Source organism: Cryptomeria japonica, chromosome 6, assembly GCF_030272615.1.
Source record: "Cryptomeria japonica chromosome 6, Sugi_1.0, whole genome shotgun sequence".
Taxonomy (NCBI): Eukaryota; Viridiplantae; Streptophyta; class Pinopsida; order Cupressales; family Cupressaceae; genus Cryptomeria; species Cryptomeria japonica.
Genome location: NC_081410.1, coordinates 231,131,626 through 231,155,300, shown reverse-complemented (window position 1 = coordinate 231,155,300; position 23,675 = coordinate 231,131,626). Strand labels below are relative to the sequence as shown.

Here is a 23,675-nt window from a genome sequence, read left to right as displayed (position 1 = left end):
TTGCTCATTGGGGATCTTACCTTTATGATTACATAGATGACCTTGAGAAGCCTTCAAACCGTGTCATTTGGAAGAATCCAGCTTCACTCCCAATCTCCCCGGATCAAAAGGTAAAGTTTTCTTTGATTCTCAAGAACCACATTGCATTTATTTCTACTAGTTTGGACAAATTGATATGGTGCCCTTCGAAGAACGGAAAGTACTCTATTAAGGAAGGGTATAAGGCAATCCATCAAATGTCTGTTCAATCCTATTCACAAAGAGCTTATAACTTCTGCTGGAACAACAATATTCTTCCCAAGGCAGGGATGTTTTCTTGGCTTGCTTTACACAAGAGAATACTTACTAGTGAGAGACTTGATAAATTGAATATTACACCTCCATTTGCCTATGTACTTTGTGGTGAGCATAATGAAACGTTAGATCATCTTCTCCTCCAATGTGATTTTGCTCATTATTGTTGGATGTTTGTGCTTGCTAAACTTTCCTTTAGCATCCCTCTTCCAAATAATGTGTGGGATTTGTTCCAGTCCTGGCCAAACTTATACTCATCCTCTCTTTTTGCATGCATTTGGAAAGTGATCCCATCCACAGTAGTATGGTCACTTTGGTGGGAAAGAAATAAGCATGTTTTGAGAAAGCAAACATCTTCTCTTTCCGATGTTCTCAATTACATTGAAAAATCAGTGTCAGAACTGGTTAATGCTCATGTTTCAAATCAGTTCAATTCAAATAGGGAATTTACTTCTTGGGATGGCCAAGTTATTAATTGCTAGAAGGGAATTTCTATTCCTGTATCACCTTGCTTTTCGAGAGTGAGAATTAGTAAAATTGATATAAATAAAGTGAAATGGTGTCCTTCAGATTCAACGCATTTCAAATTAAATTTTGATGGCTCCTCTAAAGGGAACCCGGGTGATGCAAGAGTATAAGTATGCATAAGGGACCACACAGGGTGTGCTTTTTCTTTAAAATCTATTTCCATTCCATCGGGTACTAACAACTTCGCAGAGGCATATGCTTTGCTTGAAGGCATTCTACTAGTTAAAAAATTGAACATTTCTTATATTCACATCGAAGGTGACTTAGCTATTATTATCAACGCTTGCATGAAGAGATGTATTGACAATTGGCAGATAAGATATTTGCTTGAACAAGCATGGGCTCTTATTGATACATTTGTAAACTTTACCATTTCACATGTGTATAGAGAAGTGAATCGGGTTGCAGATCATTTGGCAAATATGGGAAGTTCCAAGGTGGAGCTTAATATGATAGGTCCAAATTGCGATCTCGATTCTTTTCCAATTCTTAGAAAACTAATTTTGGAGGACATGTGTACAGGATAATATTGCACATGCCAAGGATTTGTTGTATCTAAATGATGTGAATGGATGTCGATTTGAGCATCTATGAAGCATGTGGACTTCAAGTGGCATAAATGCTTAAGTTAGGCAGTTTGTGGGTTGCTATGTAAATGTGTACAACTTTTGTGATGTTTTTGGTTTGGACTTCATCTTACTGAACATACTCCATGAAGCATTTGATACTCAGGGATGATTTGTGGCATTTGGTATTCTGGACATTATGAGATATATTGTATCTTTTTGGCATATCAGGGATATAAGCTTTCTATGTATTATCAAGCAAGGATCAAAGTTTTTCTTTTCTGGTTCTTTTCTCCGGGAGCTATTTGAATCATCTTTTTTAAATAAATATATAAATAAAATATATTAAGTGGCACTGCCACCTTTGAAAAAAAACAAAAAAACTTTATATATAACATTTATTTTAATTGGACCTCTCTACATAATATTGTGAAATTGAGACGAGTAGTGGATGGAAAGTTGTTATGTGATTGTAATTGGTCGAAAAAATGCATTGTTATTCTACCATAATTATATTTATGAGAGCATTTCACTCACTAGTTTTAATTTCCTTTCAAAAGTAAGTTGCTAATGAATGAGGATTTTCAAGGTATTTTGTCGAGTGCCAACTCTCAAATACTAATAGAAAATAAATTTATAAAAATTTTGGTCTCCTAAGGTCATGAGCTCAATATAGACACATAAAAGATGAAATAAAAAACCTTAGAAACTTCAACACAAATGTAACTGGTGGGTACAAAGGATTGACTATGTCGATAATGGGAATGCATGCTTCAATCTTCAGAGTTGTGGAGTGAAGATTGTAAGGTTTAGTTTAGAAGTTCCTTTGGAAATTATCAATTTTGAATATGGTGGAGACCACATAGAAGGACAAGTGTGAAGAAAAAATGCATAATTAAGATTGCAAGTGATCTACACTATCAATAATATCAAACTAACATACCTATTTTGAGAGGAATATAGGTAAAGTATGCTGAAAGATATCATGTTTGTTCATTATTTCACTAGAATTTTTATTATATTATTATATTATATTAATATATGATTATATTGTTATATTTTAATATATTATTTATTTTATATTACCAAATTATTATTTTTTTTATATTTTTATTTTATATTCTTTCTTATCCTTATTCTTAGAAATAAATGGACTTTATGTAGGGACACTTTCAATCCCCCATAATTAATAATATTAGATTGAGATAATTACAAAGTTAACTAAAGTTCAGAGTGAGTGGCAATTGAGAGGTGGAAGTGAAGATATAATTAACATTAAATAGTTAAAAAATAGTTAATTGAGTGCATGAGAGAAGTAAATAAATTAAATTAAATTAAAAAGATAATAATAATTTTTATTTTTTATTTTTCATGCATTTAAATGTCACAAACACGTTAAATTAAATGCTTCTAGTTTTTATTGACAAATGTTTTTGCATCCACATGTGAGTATAATATGTTTGTAATAACAAGAAGAAGATAAATTAAATGATAATCCAATTCTCATGATTTAGAAACAACAACCTACTTATCAATTTAGACCATAGAAATCTTTCAATAACTCATGTGACATGTGAAAATAATATCATGTTGGGAAAATGTATAAACAAAATAATTAATTTATGATTTCAAATAGAGTTAGAATGGCTTGGAACCATAATGCATATCAACAAGAAAATAAAAACATACCAGTATTTTTCATGCCCACTAATCACTAATCTTATAGCTTTTTCTCTAGAAATGTTGTGCTTTCCTCCACCTTCTCCTAAAGATCCCCCCCAAAAAATCCTCTTTCAAACACACCCTTCACTTCTTACATGCAAACCTCCCTTAATTTTCTCCCGGCATCCCTCTAATTTGGAGTTCACTCCTTTCATGCATTCATAACTTCCCTTTCATCTCTAAGGATTTTATTGATTTGATGAAATTGTGGAAGTTTCCCTCTCTACCTAGTTGGTGTCCTAATTTATTCTTTAAAAAAATGTTATTCTTCTATCTTATAAAAACTACTTTTACTAGGTGTATATGTAATCAATATGTCATAAGAAAAAATACATTCAATCTAACCTTCAAAATTAATAAACTTCTCATAATCAAATAATTCTAAATATGTGAAATGAATGAAAATAATTTGTTTTTGAGAAAACAAGCACACACATGTTATGCAATCTAAATTTATGATTTTCTAGTCATGTGTTTTTTATTCCTTCAAAACAATTCACCTTCCATATTGCAAGACACCATCTCCTCGATGATACCCTCTCTTTGTAATAAGAGAGCATTAGTATTTTTCTTTGGCACTCACATAACACCAAAATGAGTAGTTATTAATTATCCAACCATAACTTAATCAAACCATTTTAACATCTTGCACATTTAAATATTACACATGTCAAATTTCAAGTATTTGCATAATAACATAATATTTTATAAACAATAATAATACACATAATTGTTAATAAGTTCAAAGACATGCTTAAAATCAATGCAACACAATATCGATTATCTAATAGTTAACTAACTAATTTAATATGAATTAAATTTCTAAATAATCGAGTTATATTAGCTAGGTTGTGACAAGATGATTTCACTTGACAACTTTATTCATACAATTAAGTTATTCCTCAAGTTCACTACTCTCCTCTAGAAAACTTGTCACCTTGATTTGTGCATGTATAGAGTCTATATATTGTAGTTCATTTCCTTGCCTTACACACCTTAAACACTTAAATATATTAAAATACTTATTTTAATTTTAATTAGTGTCATTTTGTTATCTTGATCTTAGGGAGATTTAGTATTGCATAGTCTCAATTAAATCAAACGCAATACACAAGAGGCAAGTTGTAAATCAAGTTTAAATCTCGAGGATCAACAATTAGGTGTCAAGATGCTCTTCTACATTAGCTAGTAGGTTATTCACACTTTAATAAGTTACAAATTGCAATGGGCCTTAAGAATGGCACACTTAGCAACGCTCATAGTATTGTACACAAAAGTGAGAGAAAATCACCCAATCTTCTACTCATTATTGTGATGAAGTTTTAAGCATTATACAAGTCCACCTAGAGACATAGATGATTCATAAACCATTCTAATAATTTCAATTTCTCATAGAGAGTAATGCTAGCCCTCTCTTAAAATGGTAGGTCCTAACAATCCATAAATCCTAGGGGCTAATGCAATGTTTGAGAGAGCAATAATCGACATTGATAACACATAGTTTCATATCTTAACATTGGTTGTAAACTTGTGGTTTTGATGGCTTGTCAATCTTCATGTCTCCATCACTTTTGTGTGTCAATGATATGTACCCATGCAAGATAATGCATATATGACCCTTCAAAGGAAAGATGAGTCTTATTTACACGTAATGTTGATCATAAATTTGTAGCTCACACCCTAAATAGTATTATGAGACTTGTTATTATGTTTAGGGTACACATTTGAGTTTTCATAATATTTTAATTGATTTTTTTGACTGCATGAAAAATGGCTACCTGTTATGGGAAAACTTATTATTTTTTAGTGCATGTGTATTTAAAATTAATTGGTAGTTAACTATGAACCCCTAGTGACATACCTATTGTACCTTTGAGTGTGATTGCTAGTATAAAATTCTTTTTTGTAGTGTAATTATTTTACAAATTTGGAAGGGATTAAAACGTGACATTTGTTAGTTATATAAATAAAATGAATCCATTGTGACATAACTATGTCCAAACTAGTACCCACTCTGCTTGGTAATGAAGCTAAAGTGTGGTTCTATGAAAGAGGCTTAGGCTCCTAATTTTACTTTAAGAATAATTCCATGGATCTAAACAAATATAACTACAATTATTGAAATGGTGTCTTTATTTCTCCACTTAGGAAGAAGTTGAAAACGCCAAATTTAACCCATCAATGCTTGGCCTTGTTATGCGCCATAGAAAAATGGTTTTGAATAAACACTTCTTACAATATTATTGTGAAGGTATTGGCTATAAAACATAAAACCAATGGTTTAGGGTATTGTGAGATCAAAATAAATCATTTTTTTTAGATGGAGATATGTTCTTGATAAATAGATTATGACATGAGAAACTAGTAAATGGGCTCAATAGTTAGCCTAGATTTTGCCAGAGCTTATCATAAAGTATGCTAGAATTTTATTCTTAAAATGATGCAATGGCTAGGATTTGGTCCCCAGATTCATTTTCACATTCAAAGGATTTTCAAAGATGTCAATGCTTGCATAATGGTTAATAACACAAAATTTGAATCTTTCTCTTTATAATGTACAATTAGACAGGGTTATCCTTTACCACTCTTTGGGTTAAAGAACCAATTAATTGCAACTTATATTTGATATTTTATTCCACAAAATACTATTGTAATTCATTCATATGTTGTTGATAATAGCTTGCTATTTATGCCTTTTTTTAAAAGCTAAACAATGGCATACATATTTTGAATCTATATCATTTTGTTTCAAGATCTCAATTGGCTCATCATAAAACATAGCTCTTCATGACCTATATTCATTCTACCCTCTTGTGGATTCCCAAGGACTAACAATAGATCAAGTACAATAGAATAACTCACTATCTTAGCATTCTAGTTGGTGTGGGGTTCTCTTATTAAGACGAGAAAATGGTATTTAAACACACAAGAATAAATTATTTAATTGGAGAAAAATTCATTTCATTGGCTAGACAAAATTCAAGTGGCAAATATAATTTTTATTACCACATGCATTTTTTTCCTTGTTGGATGCCATCTAATAAAGGTTATGAAGATTTGCTTAAATAATCCAATGATTACTTTGGATAGAGTATGATGGTACTACTCATTATAGAGCTACCTTTTGGCATTATTACATATAACCTACACCCAAGTTTGACTAGGAATATGTATCCCAAAATTTCAAGGATTATGTTAGTTGCTAAATGGATTACTAGAGTTGTCAAAGGTGATGAGTTGTGAATTTTTTATTTAGACATACAATTGTTTCAATCAAAACTAAAAGAAAATGGTAAATTAAAGACCCTTTTCCTCTTTAACCCATTTGGACAATTTCATAGCAAGTATATTATTTATTAAATTGGAAAGTATCTTCACTACAACGTGATTTCAGCTTTACCACTTCTTCCATTTAATGAAACAAGCATATCTAAGATCAAAAGAACCTTTAGCCATCAACTTTCTTGAGCAACCTTATCACTTGTTGAAGAAAGGGGTTCATTACTTCAATAATATACAAGACATCACTTCTTTGCATTGATCTCTTGATTAGGCTATTAATAATATTTTGGCTTGAATAATAATTCCAAACAACTTCTTAATTATGTACAACTGCTAATCCTCCCTAGTTTAACAGTCAAATTATGCATTCTAGTATGGTGTAATTTATTCAAGGATGACATTAAATCTCTTCCCAACATTTCTCATTCCCCTTCTCAAAACAAATGCATTACTCCCTTTCTAGAATTTCTTATATTTCACATCTCAACATTAAATAGAAGTACAAATTCAATGCATAATTCTAGAAAAATCCATAGCTACTATAAATGTTCAAATGCTACTAGGTAGATATTATATCGCAAATTGTATGTTGACAATAGGCTTAAATGCTTGCTTGTTCAACTAGTTAAATGCCTCTTTGTCATTTAGATGAGACTAGGTAACATTTTTTTTGGTTGCAGTTTTGCTTTACAATGATGGCTTGTTGTTTTTAAAGAGTTGCTTGCTTTATTTGGTCATCATTAGACTTGAAAAGAAACTTTATTTTGAACATGTCTAAAAAAAATATGGTTGCTTTTTACATAAAAAAGTTATTCTTATGAAGAATTAAATGTTCACCCATGTTTTCTATTTCTTTGTCATTTGGAAAATGTAATTTGAAGGTTTTATTTTAACATAGTCTTCTAGATTATGTCACTATCTTCTCAATTATATATAATACTAAGAAAGAATTAAAAAAATTACCTACCAATGAAAACAAATCAAATTGCAAATCACCCAACTTCAAATCAACCAAATTTGATCAAAATAATAAAATATATATTACTTATCACAATAAAATCTTATAATAATTATAAATAACAAACTATACACACTTCTTTATATAATTCTAATTTTCTTTTATATATCACTACTTATTTGTATAGTTATTTTTTTTAATTCAAAATTATTCAATACAAAAGAATCTAATAAAAAGAATAGGAACAAATCTTTTTTCCAAAATATTCTAAAAATCTACGAGACTTCGTCTCCTTTTTTTTTTCTTGAAATCCTCATCTTAGATTCCTCACTTCTATAATTTTTTCTTCTGAATAAAAATAAAAATAAAAATCATTAAACCGCCAGCAAAAATGTCCTGATTTTCCTCTGAACAGCAGGAGGGAATTGTTTTGGTTTTTGATGGGAACATAGCCCATTTATGTATGGATTCATACAATGCGAGGCCTGTGAAGCACAATATCCTGCTCTTTGAGGATAAATTCAATTTAGATTCCAGTGCGCAGTCCACTGAATTGTCAGAAAGAGTAAAGAAGGATGTTCAATATATTAGCGGGCAAGGACAAGCAGAAGGAGAAAGGTACAATGCCCAAGCTCGTACTAATCACAGGGGTAAGCAAAGGGCTGGGGAGAGTTCTTGCAATGGAATTGGCGTCAAGAGGGCACACACTCGTTGGCTGTGCTAGAAATGAACAAAAATTGAGCACTCTTCGCTCACAAATCTCTGCTCAATACCCTTCTTCAACCCACCTTTTTCACCCAGTAGACGTGGTCTGTTTGTATTCTCTAAAAGAAAAAAAATAATCCACTTTTTGATAGAATATTATTTTGATGAATGCTTAATTCCTTCTTGCAGTCTTCAGACAGCAGTGTGAGAGAATTCGCAAAGCTTGTGATAGAAATAAAGGGTGTTCCTGATATCATTGGTAAGGTTTATATTCTTTACCTTTTTTGGCTCATAATCTTTTTTTCTGAAATTTGGGCGGGCATTTTTCCTCGGGGAAGTTATAAGTCTACAACAGAAAGAAAACCAGAACAACAATGTTTTACTTACCAAACGAGCTTCTAAATTCGACAGTCATTATTTGTCAGATTTTCGTTTTGCTTTGACATTTGAGTCTAAGGTGGATTGTTTGCCAGCTGCTATGTTCTCGGAAATCTTTTTGGTTCTGATTTTCGGCATTCTTCTTCCTTCCTTTACCTTTTTGGCTAATGGCATGGAAGGCACAACTACCCTCATTTGCCGCCAATCCATCATCTAAACCATGTGCTAAGGATTCCACTTTAGCAACATCTTTAGTAGGTAATGTTTCTTCGTCTTGTAATGTTGCCTCTTCGGGTACTATGATCGCTTCAGACTCTTTGATTGCAGAAGCACCTAAGTTTTTCATAGGAGTCAAAATCGGGATAGGAGAAAGAAGGGGTTAGAAGATGGGTTTTTAACACAAGCATCCTGATTTCCTTTGTGCATGTTACTTTTCTTACAAGATTTTTGAAAGTCATCATTCTGACTTTTAGTAGATTTAAGCCTTTTTGATGTTAGTAAGTGTTAGGTCGTCCTTTATTTGAATCGCCTAGTCTGCATCACCTTTTAAGGTAGTTTCTTTGAAAATGCGCATGCCTTTGACAAAAAATTGCATTTGAAAGGCATATGCTCATAGTCAATCCTTTGAGTGGACAAAACTTTGCAGTTTCAAGTTAATGGACTGAGGAATCCTATTAAGAAGATTCACTTCAACACAAATATGGGCAACTGAAAATTATTCTTCTTTTTTTCTGTGGAGTCCGAGTCTTATATGTCCCAATAGCATTCCTATTGCTTTTAGCACTTCCCCATTCCATAAAAACAAAGGAAAATAAGGGAGCCTTACCCAAATTGGCACCCAAGATGGCATGTCTTTTGTTGGATCAAAAGCAGGCGTCCAGCTGTTAAGATACAGGTTGTAGGTGCCCATGAACAAAGGACCATTGCGAAAAATGATAAAAAGTCAAATCTTTGTCCTCTTGATAGATAAGGTTGGAATGAAAGAACCCTTCCTACACATTGAAATGTTAATATCTCCTTGAATCTTTGTTTTTCATTCTGTATTAACATAGTTTTGCAGTGAACTGTAAGAGAGCCAATCACCCTTAAACTTGTCCACCAAAGCTAGCTCATAATATAAGATAATTAGATGAGTTGACTCCCCCATAGGAATGTCAATAAATGGGATATCCCTCCAATGCTTAGCCATTTGAAGATTTTCATTCTCAAGCCTAGGATTTTGGAAATCTGTAGAGATCTGTGATTCTATATTGGATTCTTCCTAGTGCTCACCCTAGCAACTGCATCTCAATGGGACTGAGGAGCCATGAGAGTGAAGGAAATCAACCAGAGACAAGCATTAGAGAGTAGACAGTTTAAACAGGGACCCTAGAATCACAAATGAAGAAAATGAAAGCAAATCGAAATCATCTAAAAATGGCTCTGCAATTAGATAGCAAACAAGAGCTGAACAGAGACACAAGGGTTTGTAGCTGAGCCAGGTGGTTGCTTAGCTACAGCTAAAGCCTAATCTTTCTATGCTCCTGCAAAACATCTTTACATTAAAACATGGTTGCCATGTTTTAATTGCTAGCTGGTTTCCACTGTAGTAGAGTGGTTTCTCTGTCTTTCTACAATTTTGCATACTAACCTTTGCGGTTCCAACTGAGGACCTCACCCTCACCAAGCCAGCATGTAACTGCTGCACGCTAGGCCTGAAGATTTTGATCTCTTATTTCATGTAATAATCTCAATCATGTATGAGGCCTATATGAAATTCCTTTCTGGGACAAACATAGAAAAGCTTGGCCATATTTATGCTATATCTTCTTTTTATTTATAGGTGTATCTCTGTCTAGGGGAGGAGTTGCTCAATAGGATCGAGAAATTATAATGGAGCCAAAACATTAAAGAGTCATCTATCAACAAAAAGTATTAAACCCAGGTTTAAGTGGGCTGACAATAGGACTGGGATTACATATCACCCTGCCTTATTGGATTGTAATTGTGTCTATTTTATTTTCAACATGTGCTAGTTATATCTTACACTTTTTCAATGACATGCTCCGTGAATTGGATCAGTAGGGTGTGGCATAGCAAGTGTCCTTGTAACAAGTTAAATGTGGGGCTGAGGGCAAATGTGCTGATTTGCTCATGAAAGATACCCACTTATGCACAGAGAATAAAATTAACAGAATTCACCAGTATTATCGAGAGAAATATTAGAAATCAAACAATGACTCAGATAACAAGAAGGGTTAACTATCAATTGAGCCACAGAACACATTCAGATTACAAGTAACAGGCAACAAGTCAGACCATCCACCTTTGTCACACAATCGTTCTGGTGCTAACTCTAACCACAGCAATTTCTGGCTTTGCCCTGTCGAAGACAAAGGAGTCCTGAAATCGTTTCCCACTAGAGCGATGGACTTCTGGCCAATATCGCGACTCAAGGATAGCTCTGCTCTTGTCCACGATTCTTACCAATGTTCCGTGTCCTGTAGATCCAACTAATACAAATAGCCTTCTCCCACTGGAAATGGATGCTTTGAATCGCCTTCCTGCAATGATCCAGCCTTCGATATAATCGGCATTAGTCCCAATTCTCCTTACTGCGACTTTGAACAGCTGCTTTGAAATATTTGAATGAAACCTTTGACTCCTAAATAATGCGACCAATATGAATAAATATATTCCCCGCTGAATGTTTGGCTCCCACGATAATAATATCTGCAGCCCTTATTGCTAGCAATATATTCACGGCAAGACAACAATATCCATTGCCAAATATTAGAATTATCAACCACTATTATCAATAGCCTTCAGTAATATTTTTTCCCACGGCCAATACAAAACTTATCACACTCAATTAATAAAAGGTGCAATATATATATATCACTGCGGCAATGAGGAAAGACCCTCGATAAAACATCAGAATAATATAAATCGATCTTCAAAATATTATTATTCTTGCCAATCAAATGGTATCCGCTGTAAACACCAATTGCTTTTAGAATATTCAGAAATACATTATGTGAGAAAACAAGTCATCTGATTAGATTCTCACACTGGCTACTGAATCAACAATAAACCTCTGTAAATTTCTTATTTAATAGAACTTATCTCAAATTTGTCTCCAATGGAGACTTTACAAATTTGGCTCAGCTGTGAACTCTGTTGCGAATCTACTCCCCGGAAGAGTCAGGTTTTCATCCAACCCTTTTGTCAACTCCTAAAGGTTTTTATCTCTAGAAATCCTGAATCATTTACCAAATCAAGTATGCCCTTGCTACAACCCCAGGACCTCCTTATAAATCCCTCAGGAAACATCTAGAAGATCAGGCCAACTGGATAATCAAATAAAGTGACCTTATAATTATATTTTATTATTTTATTGTTATTTAATTAAATTAGTTAATATGAAGTCATCGCATGAATATTTTATTTATATTTTGATAACTTAATAAAAATCAATTTAATCAAATGTCACCTTAAAAATTTGGGACATTACAGTCCTCCCAGCCCAAACATTGCTTGTCCTCGAGCAATTCTCTGCTGTACCACCATGATCCCAAACTAGCCATATGAAAAATACTGTATCATCCTGTTGCTCCACTCTGATGCAACCTGTGGTACTGAACTGTACAACTCTGTTATTCTGAAACCTTCCCACTATCAAGCCGATTAATGGATTCCAAATCACCATGCTGTCCCATCAATTAAAAATGAGGAGATAGAAGTATCTCAAGAAGTTATCAACAACAAATAACTCTCCAACTCCACATGATCTTCCATAGATGTGCAAAATACCCCTCATATGTGCACGAAAAAACATATCAGCCCATCCTAGGCTGCTGATGCAAACCCGAACAGCACCCATAAATCTGAAAATCAGATTCATGATGATTTAAGAAGTTTTTCTAATGACGAATGATGAAAGTGCCTCATTGTTATGCCAACTTCCAATGATAAAGAGATGATCCATGTCTCTCCAAAACACCCAAACAGCTGCTGCCTTCAAAGTGCTTCCAAGAAAATCCATGTTCGATGTAGAACAGTCACTGCTCAACGATGTATGTAGTAGTAATCCATGAATTAAGGCTGGAACACTTCTGCCCTTGTGCTCATGTGTATACCATAGATCATAACCCAGTTGAAAGTTGAAACACAAACAGTCGCAATTCAAAATCAAGTATCTTCATGACAACTTCCCCATACTGTAATGTCCCATTATCGAATTAAGGATTAGATAACAAATAACAATCAAATTAAAATTTAAAAGAAATTATAAGTAAATAATGATATAAGTAATATAAATAAATAAGTAATAATAAAATATAGTATTCGGTAAGACAATTAAAACAAAGGAATAGCGATCAGAATAAACAAGATTATATGTGACAGCAGTGCAGTCTATAAAGAAAGATGTCGATTACCTTGTGAAAAGTCAAAATATTAATGCAGACGATGTTTATATCTTTCAATGTAATATCTCCGTACTCAAGCACCGTGGTAATAAGATTCAAATGCTAGACTTTGAGGCGAGTTGATCTTCCGCTGCTGCGTGAGTATTTCGTCTTGAGTATGTGGACACAAGTAGAAGTTTCGAGCCTCCTGAGCAGTAATCGAGAACAATATTACTGTCGCTAGTATTGGTAATCTCCAAACAAACGATAACCATCCTTCCCGATGTTAGGCACATAGACCTCCGCTTATCGATGAAGAACAAACATACAACGCCGCTAAAGATGCATCTCTTTATTGAATATGATATTATGCAAGCAACAATTTACCTCTGAAAAAGACATCGAAGATCTTAAGGCAACGATTGACAAACCAGAACACGAGGAATAAGCCGAAGGAAGGATGCGATCATATGGGGTTGGAAATAATCCATTAAAATATTGAAGGCAGTGCCATTCCCTGAACATCAGCAATTATTAGAGATCTGCTATCAATTAATGAGGGGGCGTCAATTCAACATAAAATAATTAGTCACGTAACAAATTGAAATCGTTAATAGTTGGGAGAACTAAGTTCGATCAGGAATTGATTAAATAATTAGTTAATGATAGTATAGAGGTGCGATGTGACCTTGGGTTGCAACCCCTTCATTCATGTCTCTTCTAGACTTATTAAAGGGGCATCCACCAATCATTCCAAGGATCATAGATGGAATTACATCAGCAATTATTAGAGATCTGCTATCAATTAATGAGGGGGCATCAATTCAACATAAAATAATTAGTCACGTAACAAATTGAAATCGCTAATAGTTGGGAGAACTAAGTTCGATCAGGAATTGACTAAATAATTAGTTAATGTTAGTATAGAGGTGCGATGTGACCTTGGGTTGCAACCCCTTCATTCATGTCTCTTCTAGACTTATTAAAGGGGCATCCACCAATCATTCCAAGGATCATAGATGTAATTACATCAGCAATTATTAGAGATCTGCTATCAATTAATGAGGGGGCATCAATTCAACATAAAATAATTAGTCACGTAACAAATTGAAATCGCTAATAGTTGGGAGAACTAAGTTCAATCAGGAATTGACTAAATAATTAGTTAATGTTAGTATAGAGGTGCGATGTGACCTTGGGTTGCAACCCCTTCATTCATGTCTCTTCTAGACTTATTAAAGGGGCATCCACCAATCATTCCAAGGATCATAGATGGAATACTCGCAGAGTACTTGACGAGTTTTTCAAAACTCATGAGTTATTTTGCTCTGCGAGTATTTACGACTTTAACTCGCAGAGTTTTTCACAAAAACTCGATGAGTCTTTGGAATAAACTTGGCTGCATAAAAAAAAAGGCCCAAACATGTCAAAAAATTATCTAATTTTTCTTCTTCAAGTCACTCTCATTCTCTTCATTAGAATATATACATGAAATATAACATTTAAGTATAAGTGATGTCACTTATACTTTAAGTTATATTTCATGTATATATTTGCAGGATGTTTGAGAGTTGTTTCAGATCTCTAGGAGTTATAATGCAAATTCTAGGTTTTAGAAGATCTTTTAAATTTTTAGACAGTCAAATTTCAGTAACCAATATGCTCCTATCAGCATAAGTTACATTTCAATATGTCTTTTTCCTTTCTTATACTTTAAGTTATATTTAATCAGGATGTTTGACAGTGGTTTCAGATTTGTAGGAGTTATAATGCAAATTCTAGGTTTTAGAAGATTTTTAAAATTTTCAAACTTAGTCAAATTTCAGTAACCAGTAGGCTCCTATCAGCATAAGTCACATTTCAATATGTCTTTTTCCTTTCTTATACTTTAAGTTATATTTCATGTATATATTGGCAGGATGTTTGAGAGTGGTTTCAGATATGTAGGAGTTATAATGCAAATTTTAGGTTTTAGAAGATCTTTTAATTTTTAGAGAGTCAAATTTCAGTAATCAGTAGGCTCCTATCAGCATTCTCTCGCTCTCTCTATCTCACTCACTTTATTTGCCCCGAATTCTAGACCTATCTATCTTCTTGTCACTCTTCCTCCATCTCCTCTCTCTACCACTCTCTATCTCACTCTCTCCTCTCTCCCCCAAGATCTAGACCTATCTCTCTATCTCTCTCTCTCACCCCCAGACCCTTGCAAGGGGTGCTACGCTCAACCTCATTTTGGCAAAGGTGGAGGAGGCACATCGGACTCCTAGGACTAGACCCTCTAGTTCTATCTCTCCCCTATTTTTCACTAGAGCTAAGAAGAGGAAGATGTAAAATGTTTTGATGAAGTATTTACTTTTAGTTTTAGAAAAACAACTTGCTATTTCATTTTGTTTCAGTCTATCAGCCACCAGCATTCCATAAGAGGATGCCTTTTTGTACCCAATTTGCGTTTAAATCAATCAAATATATCTAGACTCAGCTTGTTTCTTTTGTGTTCCCATTTATTGACTCATTGGATGCATCTCCACTAAATTTTGCAAAAAAAATACATTTCTAATTAAATTTAAGCAATTTTTTAAGTTGCCAAGTTTTTTGCTGAGTTTTTGCCGAGTACTGGCCGAGTTTTTCCTGAGATTTTTTTTCAGGCCTTGGCGAGTTTTTGCTTTTGGCGAGTAGTTCAACTATGCCAAGGATCATCGGATACTTAGTTATTTTCGGTAATACTATAGTGCTCTCACGAGCTAAGGGACAACTGGAGAGGAGGAGAGGGATACCCATCGTATTGTAAGGGTAAAGGACGCATGACTAAAAGAAACTATATCAGGGACAGCGTCATAATTGTACAAACATAAATCTATATTAGGAAAAGTAACCAAAGAATACTATTCAGATCAGGTTAATGAGCCAAATGATCAGACACAACAGGGACAATGATCTTTAGATCTGAAATTATAACTTTTTAACATTAATACAATCAGAATATCCCATGAATGTAGCTTCCTTTGCATACTGAATACTATATCAGACAAGAAGGTCTCATTATTACATTCCAGTTTCACACCTATAAATATATTGAATTAGTGCTCTTAAACCTTAATATTCTATAACAATAAATCTACAAAGTGTTTCAATCAAGTCATAAGTATAATCATTTGAAGAAATCTTAAAGGGGACATTACACATATCTTGTTTCATAGACCAGCTGTGTCTTCACTTCTCCAAGTGCATACCAATCAAGAGCAAGTATCTCCATGACATGTGTCACAAGTCTTGGAATAAGGGCAGTCTTAGACTTCATCAAAGAATCACCAATGCCTCCATCCAAGTACATTCCTTCACATGCTGGCCCCAAAACAGTAAGTTCTACCATGTGAGCTTCTAAAAGAGATAACTCCTCAAACTCTCCACCACGAATGACCATGAGCCCAACCAAATTACTTACGTCTCCCTCTACATATTTAGATATAACACAACTGGCTGATCCACCAAGTGTGTGCTCAACTATCCCATCTTCCTCTATGATTTGAACCTTCAATGGATTTTCTACAAGAGGAAACTCATAGACCTCATGATGCAAAGTAGTTATCCCAATAAAATTTTCTGAATCATACCTCTTCTCTAGTGCACACCAATCTGAAAGTTCTTGTAAGTGCCACCTTGCTTGGGCAGAAAACCACTTGGCCTTCCTATCTCTTTGTAGCCATCCATCACATGTACCTTGTGACTTCTTTACATCTCCCCAGGTCTGATGTACAAAATCAGAACCTTTGTGGCTTGAACCTTCATTACATTCCTCACACAAAATTTGAGTGCCCATATTGGGAGACTCCTCAATACCATCATCCTCATGTGAAGTGTCTGCTAGCTCGTGATTATGCAAAGAGGAGGGACTGTTGTTGCCAAGAAAAAAATCAGAATGGCAGTCTTATTTTTCCATAGTTTCCTCAAGAGCCTTAAACATTCCTTCTTTGTTGGAGGTTCTTCATCAAGTGCTGCTCCAAGAGATGTCCCTAACTAAAAATCACATGCTTCAAGCTTGATTCGAGCCTCCATCCTCTTGACTGGCATGTTCATAGGGGTGCCATTGATTTTTATTGTCCCAAAGTGTGTACCGCACCAAAAACCATCCTCCTCAAAGTTGCCAGCTGTCCCAACTGAGATACTGCTGTCAACAATCGGAAAATCAGATTTCTCTGAGTTTAGGGCAGCATCATGTCCAATCAAGAAATCACCCTCTTCACGATGAGATATCAAAACACAAGAAGAGCTCTTCCATTCTGAATCAAGGATAATTTCTTCCCCAATTGTCATCCCTTGATGGCCCACAAAGAGTGTAAACAATTTTTTTCCACTTTGATCATAGTTTGAGCCTTCATTGCAATTTCTTCACTGAGAGGTTGCTCCTCAACAAAGGCTGATTGAAAAGAAGCATGCAACCGAAAAATATTATGGTTTTAAACTAAATCCTCTTCTCTATGAAGATCCTCCATTGCTTGATTTCTACCATTCTTGCATTAGTTTCCTCATTTACCTTCAATTGGCCTTTTAAATGATGTGATTCATGGGGCCTATTATATTCAAACAACTTTTCTGATTTATCTTCATAATGACGCCTCTTCAAATCAGCTTCCTCCATGACATCTTCTCCACAATATCCATATTTGGAAGCTTGGTCACCATCACGCTTAGTCAAGGGATCACCATCATAATAGTAAGTAGAATCATTTACATCATACTCTTTTTCAACTGCTGATACAAAATCAAACTGTGAGCAAACTGAATTTTCAACTTTCACCCCATACTTATCAAACAACTCTCGAGTGTCCTCAATGCCAGGCTCATGAGATAATAAAGGGCTGCTGGTCAAATTCAGAAAATTAGAATCATATTCATGCCTCTTCCAAGTGTATGGTTGTCCCTTATTGCATCTTCTTCCAAGGTAGGTTGCTTCTTCATAAGTGTTGGTCTATGAGGTGTGTCCAGCTGAAAGTTGCATATCCTCCTAGCTGCCTTAGCTGTCATTAAACTGTTCTATACCTGCACCTCCTTAGTTAAGTTTTTAGTCCCCAACCAACACCATGATGAAGTATCCATGACAAACCATACATTTTCAAACTGTAGGATCTTCTTGTTAGGCAATATCTTAGTCTCCACAATTAGCTCTTTAAGACAATACAAATATTCCTCCAATATGATCATGGGTATGAAGCAAGGAAAATCAATCTCACTAGATGACCAATTTTTTGTATTGCTTTCATATGTATGAACATCATCACTATCCAAATCACAAATTAATTCCATACCAATAAGATGTAGAGTTGGTTCATGCAATGGAACATTAGTAGGATTCATACCTTCACATAGCTGATCAGTCAATGCTGTTTTGACCAATTTCGAAACAGCATTTTCTTCAACCTTGGGATCACCATGAAGACTTATGTATTCTCCACTTGTAGGTGCAATAGTTGATTCTTGCTTGATCATATCCTCATTTGGCTGATTGTTGCCTTTTTCATGGTCATTTGTAAGATCACAAGCAATTGATTCCTCTTTCTGTTCTATCCTTTCTTCAATGGTAACTTCTGTGTTTTCTTTTGGCTTCAGCTCTTTACTTTTCTCCTTCATTTCAGTTTCTCCTCAAGCATCAACTCCCAATTGAGTAGGCACAATTTGATCTTTTGATCGAGTTCTTAATTCAGGATCCAATTCCTTTTTCCCTTTACGTTGTACCTATCAAAAGATTTGGTAGCCGTGACCTCCTCATGTTCACTTAAGTATTCATCAAAAATTCTGATAACCTCTTCATTCACAGGTATAGTAAGTCTTGATAGACTATGATATTCTTGAAATGTTAATAGATCCTTCATCCGTTGATATTTGTTATGCAATCCAGCAATTGTAGAAGCTGCAATTCCATTATCCCTTTCTTCCATTTCTGTAATCATCTTTAGCATCTACCTTTCCTCCATTTCTGTAAACAACCACAGCATCCCATGGGCTGGCAAGATTTTGGCTCTGATACCACTAAAAGATACCCACTTATGCACAGAGAATAAAATTAACAGAATTCACCAGTAATATCAAGAGAAATATTAGAAATCAAACAATCCCTCAGATAACAAGAAGGGTTAACTCTTAATTGAGCCACATAACACATTCAAACTACAAGTAACAGGCAACAAGTCAGACCATCCACCTTTGTCACACAATCATTCTGGCGCTAAATCTAACCAACCTATCCTCATGAGGGGCAATAGCAAATGATTAAGAAATGGGCTATGAGTACGCTAACGTCTCATGTATTATGAATGCATATGAAATTAAGTATGACTGTCATACATATTGCAGTCTATATTAATATTACTATTAAATTCTGCATAAGAACATTATCAGGCTTCACATATTAAGCACATCCCCATGCATACCACCAAGAACAAAGATGTTACCGCCTGGAACTTAATAACAATTCTGATCTGATCTGATCGAGGGTGATCCTGCTATGCTATAAGATATTTTCCTTTTATATCTCTATATCCAATTGAAGTGATGCACCCCTTTGGATGGAGATCTTTCTAAGAGACGTGTCTTTCTATCCAAACCCAAGCGCTGCTTTATGCTGCTTGTTAATAAAGAATGATTATTTAATTATGTTGTTATCTATGCCTTTATTAATTGTTGCTTTATTTATATTTCCAACCCACTTCCAATGCCATGATTCTAGTTGTAGATTTGAACTAAGGAATATGTATTTTTACTTTTGATTCAAATGTGAGTTATAACCAATAGTTGGGAACTGGTAAGGTTTGTAATTTAAGACAAGTTTATCTCATCTTTCTTTTCTCATCACTCAACATATATTGAATACCTCTTTGTGTTAATGCAAGAACTTACCATATATTAACTTGAGGCTAGAAGCCTGACACACATCTATGACCTTTAAATGCAGTGTTCTTTCCTAAATAAATTTATATCTTTTTGGTTTACTCTTGTTATTCCCATATTCTAGATCAGGCAAAGATAGAAATCTCATGATGATAGGAACAATAATCATAGATATTCGTGGAGTAGATATGCCAAACACGGAGCATACACATGAATATATGCAGTCATGGAGTATACATGCAAATACAAGTATTATTAGATCTTCTTATTGACTAGAATGCATTCATTGTTTTAGCCTTACCTTTCAGGATGGTAGGATCAAGGCTTTGATACCAATTGTAATGTCCCCTACTAGGAGGCTGCCAATTCCCAATGATTAACACACATCACTATGCATTATTACGTCTTAAATCAGATTATTAAAATTAAGGAACAATTCATAATACATTTGACAGTTACTATACTTAAGCCCCAATGCTTGCTTCTTTCCTAATCATCAGCCCTAATGGAGGATGGGGAATTACTTGTCATAGGGCACTTGGAAACCAGTCTACAAGTAGGCTCCCTCAAGGTTTCAGGACTCCGTCCATATCCCATCTTGGGCTTACCTATCTTGTGAGGTATTACTCCACCTCTCCCTAACAAAACCAGCCTATCCTCATGAGGGGCAATAGCAAATGATTAAGAAATGAGCTACGAGTATACTAACTTCCAATGTATTATGAATATATATGAAATTAAGTATGACCGTCATACAAATTGCAGTCTATATTAATATTACGATTAAATTCTGCATAAGAACATTACCAGGATTCATATATTAAGCATACACATTAAGCACATCCCCATGCATACCACCAAGAACAAAGATGTTACTGCATGTAACTTAATAACAGTCCTGATCTGATCTGATCGACGGTGATCCTGCTATCCTATAATATATCTTCTTTTTATATCTCTATATCCAATTGAAGTGATGCACCCCTTTGGATGGAGATCTCCTTTGTAAGGGATGGATTTCTATCCAAACTTAAGCGCTGCTTTTTGCTGCTTGTTAATGAACATAATGATTATTTAATTATGTTGTTATCGATGCCTTTATTAGTTGTTTGCTTTATTTATATTTCCAACCCACTTCCAATGCCATGATCGTAGTTATATCATGCACACAACCAAGGGAAGAGACACATAGGAAAAATGATATATATTTGAATACCCTCAACTTGCTGAAGAGTGTCCATGGTTAGTTCCTAAGCCAACTCATCATAGCGGCTAGAATAATCCAGCTGCATCTCTCATAATCTCTGCCTGTTGTCCTATGGGTTATAGAAAATTGTGAATTCTTAAATCTATTTATTTATCATTGATATGATAGTGGATATTGTTATGGTGTCATCATGACCTGATTGGGGTCATGACAGTCTGCCCTTCTTGAGATCGCTTGTCCCTCATGGAGACTATTTTGTAACACATCTTTCACCGCGCTACTCTGATATTATCGTAAGTTGTAGATTTGAACTAAGAAATATGTATTTTTACTTTTTATTTGAATGTGATTTATAACCAATAGTTAGAAACTGGTAAGGTTTGTAATTTAAGACAAGTTTCTCTCATCTTTTTTTTCTCATCACTCAACGTATATTTGATACCTCTTTGTGTTAACACAAGAACTTACCATATATTAAGTTGAGGTTAGAAGCATGACACACATCTATGACCTTTAAATGCAATGTTCTTTCCTATAGAAATTCATATCTTTTTGGTTTACTCTTGTTATTCCCATATTCTAGATGAATCAAAAATAGAAATCTCATGATGATAGGAACAATAATCATAGATATTTATGGAGTAGATATGCCAAACACGGAGCATACACATGAGTATATGCAGTCATGGAGTATACACGCAAATACAAGTATTATTAGATCTTCTTATTGACTAGAATGTATTCATTGTTTTAGCCTTACCCTGCAGGATGGCAGGATCAAGGCTTTGATACCAATTGTAATGTCCCCTACTAGGAGGCTGCCAATTCCCAATGATTAACATACATCACTATGCATTATTATGTCTTAAATCAGATTATTAAAATTAAGGAACATTTAGGATTCATAATACATTCGACAGTTACCATACTTAAGCCCCAACCCTTACTTCTTTCCTAATCTTCAACCCTAACGGAGGATGGGGAATTACTTGTCATAGGGCGCTTGGGAACCAGTCTACAAGTAGGCTCTCTCAAGGTTTCAGGACTCCGTCCATATCCCATCTTGGGCTTACCTATCTTGTGAGGATTTACTCCACCTCTCCCTAACAAAACCAACTTATTCTTATGAGGGGCAATAGCAAATGATTAAGAAATGGGCTATGAGTACACTAACTTCAAATGTATTATGACTGTATATGAAATTAAGTATGACTGTCATACATATTGCAGTCTATATTAATATTACTATTAAATTCTGCATAAGAACATCATCAGGCTTCATATATTAAGCACATCCCCATGCATACCACCAAGAACAAAGATGTTACTTCCTGTAATGTAATAACAGTTCTGATCTGATCTGATCTGATCGATGGTGATCCTGCTATGCTATAAGATATCTTCCTTTTATATCTCTATATCCAATTGAAGTGATGTACCCCTTTGGATGGATATCTCCTTTCTAAGAGACGTGGATTTCTATCCAAACCCAAGCGCTGCTTTATGTTGCTTTTTAATAAAGATAACAATTATTTAATTATGTTGTTATCGATGCGTTTATTAATGTTTTGCTTTATTTATATTTCCATCCAACTTACAATGCCATGATCCTAGTTATGCCATGCATATGACTAAGGGAAGAGACACAGGAAAAATAATATATATTTGAGTGCCCTCGAATTGGTGAAGAGTGCCCATGGTTAGTTCCTAAGCCAACTCATCATAGCGGCTAGAATAAGCCAGCCACATCTCTCATAATCTCCGCCTCTTGTCTTATGGGTTATAGAAAATTTTTAAATCTTAAATCTATTTATTTATCACTGATATGATAGTGGATATTGTTTTGGTGTCATCATTTCTTGATTGGGGTCATGACAGTCCACTCTTCGTGAGATTGCTTGTCCTCAAGCAATTTCAGACTGATCATGGAGACTAATTTGTAACCCATTGTTCGCTGCGCTACTCTGATATTATCATAAGTTGTAGATTTGAACTAAGACATGTATTTTTACTTTTAATTCGAATGTGAGTTATAACCAATAGTTGGAAACTGGTAAGGTTTGTAATTTAAGACAAGTTTCTCTCATCTTTCTTTTCTGATCACTCAATGTATATTGGATACCTCTGTGTTAACACAAGAACTTATCATATATTAAGTTGCGGTTAGAAGCATGACACACATCTATGACCTTTAAATGCAATGTTCTTTCCTAAATAAATTCATATCTTTTTGGTTTACTCTTGTTATTCCCATATTCTAGATCAATAAAAAGTAGAAATTTCATGATGATAGGAACGATAATCATAGATATTCATGGAGTAGATATGCCAAACACGGAGTATACACATGAATATATGCAGTCACGGAGTATACACACAAATACAAGTATTATTAGATCTTCTTATTGACTTGAATGTATTCATTGTTTTAGCTTTGCCCTGCAGGATGGCAGGATCAAGGCTCCGATACCAATTGTGTTAGATTATTGTCATTGACGTCAAAGGAGTTTTCAATACGACTTCACTTGTTTATTGTTTGATTATAAGTAGAGTCATGGAATATTGAAGAAAATAAAGATATTCATATGTTTTAATTAAAGATTTAAACATAATAAAAAGACTAAGAAAATGTTGTTGACAACTGGTTTGACTATCTGAAGTAAAGACACAGTATTGATAATATTGAGTTCAGTTGATAATGCAGTGCTCAAATACCTATGACAGCAAACAATGATCTAAGATTCTAAATTATAAGCAATAGTCTC

General features: G+C 34.4%; 1 protein-coding gene across 1 annotated transcript in view; it reads left to right on the top strand.

Annotated features, from left to right (window-relative positions):
• The first annotated feature begins 7,660 nt into the window (after window positions 1-7,660).
• The window catches only part of LOC131071466 (NADPH-dependent pterin aldehyde reductase), a 57,944-nt gene continuing 41,929 nt past the window's right edge, over window positions 7,661-23,675 (top strand). The window contains exons 1-2 of the mRNA XM_058007311.2: window positions 7,661-8,159; window positions 8,245-8,314. Of these exons, the coding sequence (XP_057863294.1) occupies window positions 7,926-8,159; window positions 8,245-8,314 (304 nt within the window). The 5' untranslated portion in view covers window positions 7,661-7,925. The remainder of the gene's footprint in view (window positions 8,160-8,244; window positions 8,315-23,675) is intronic.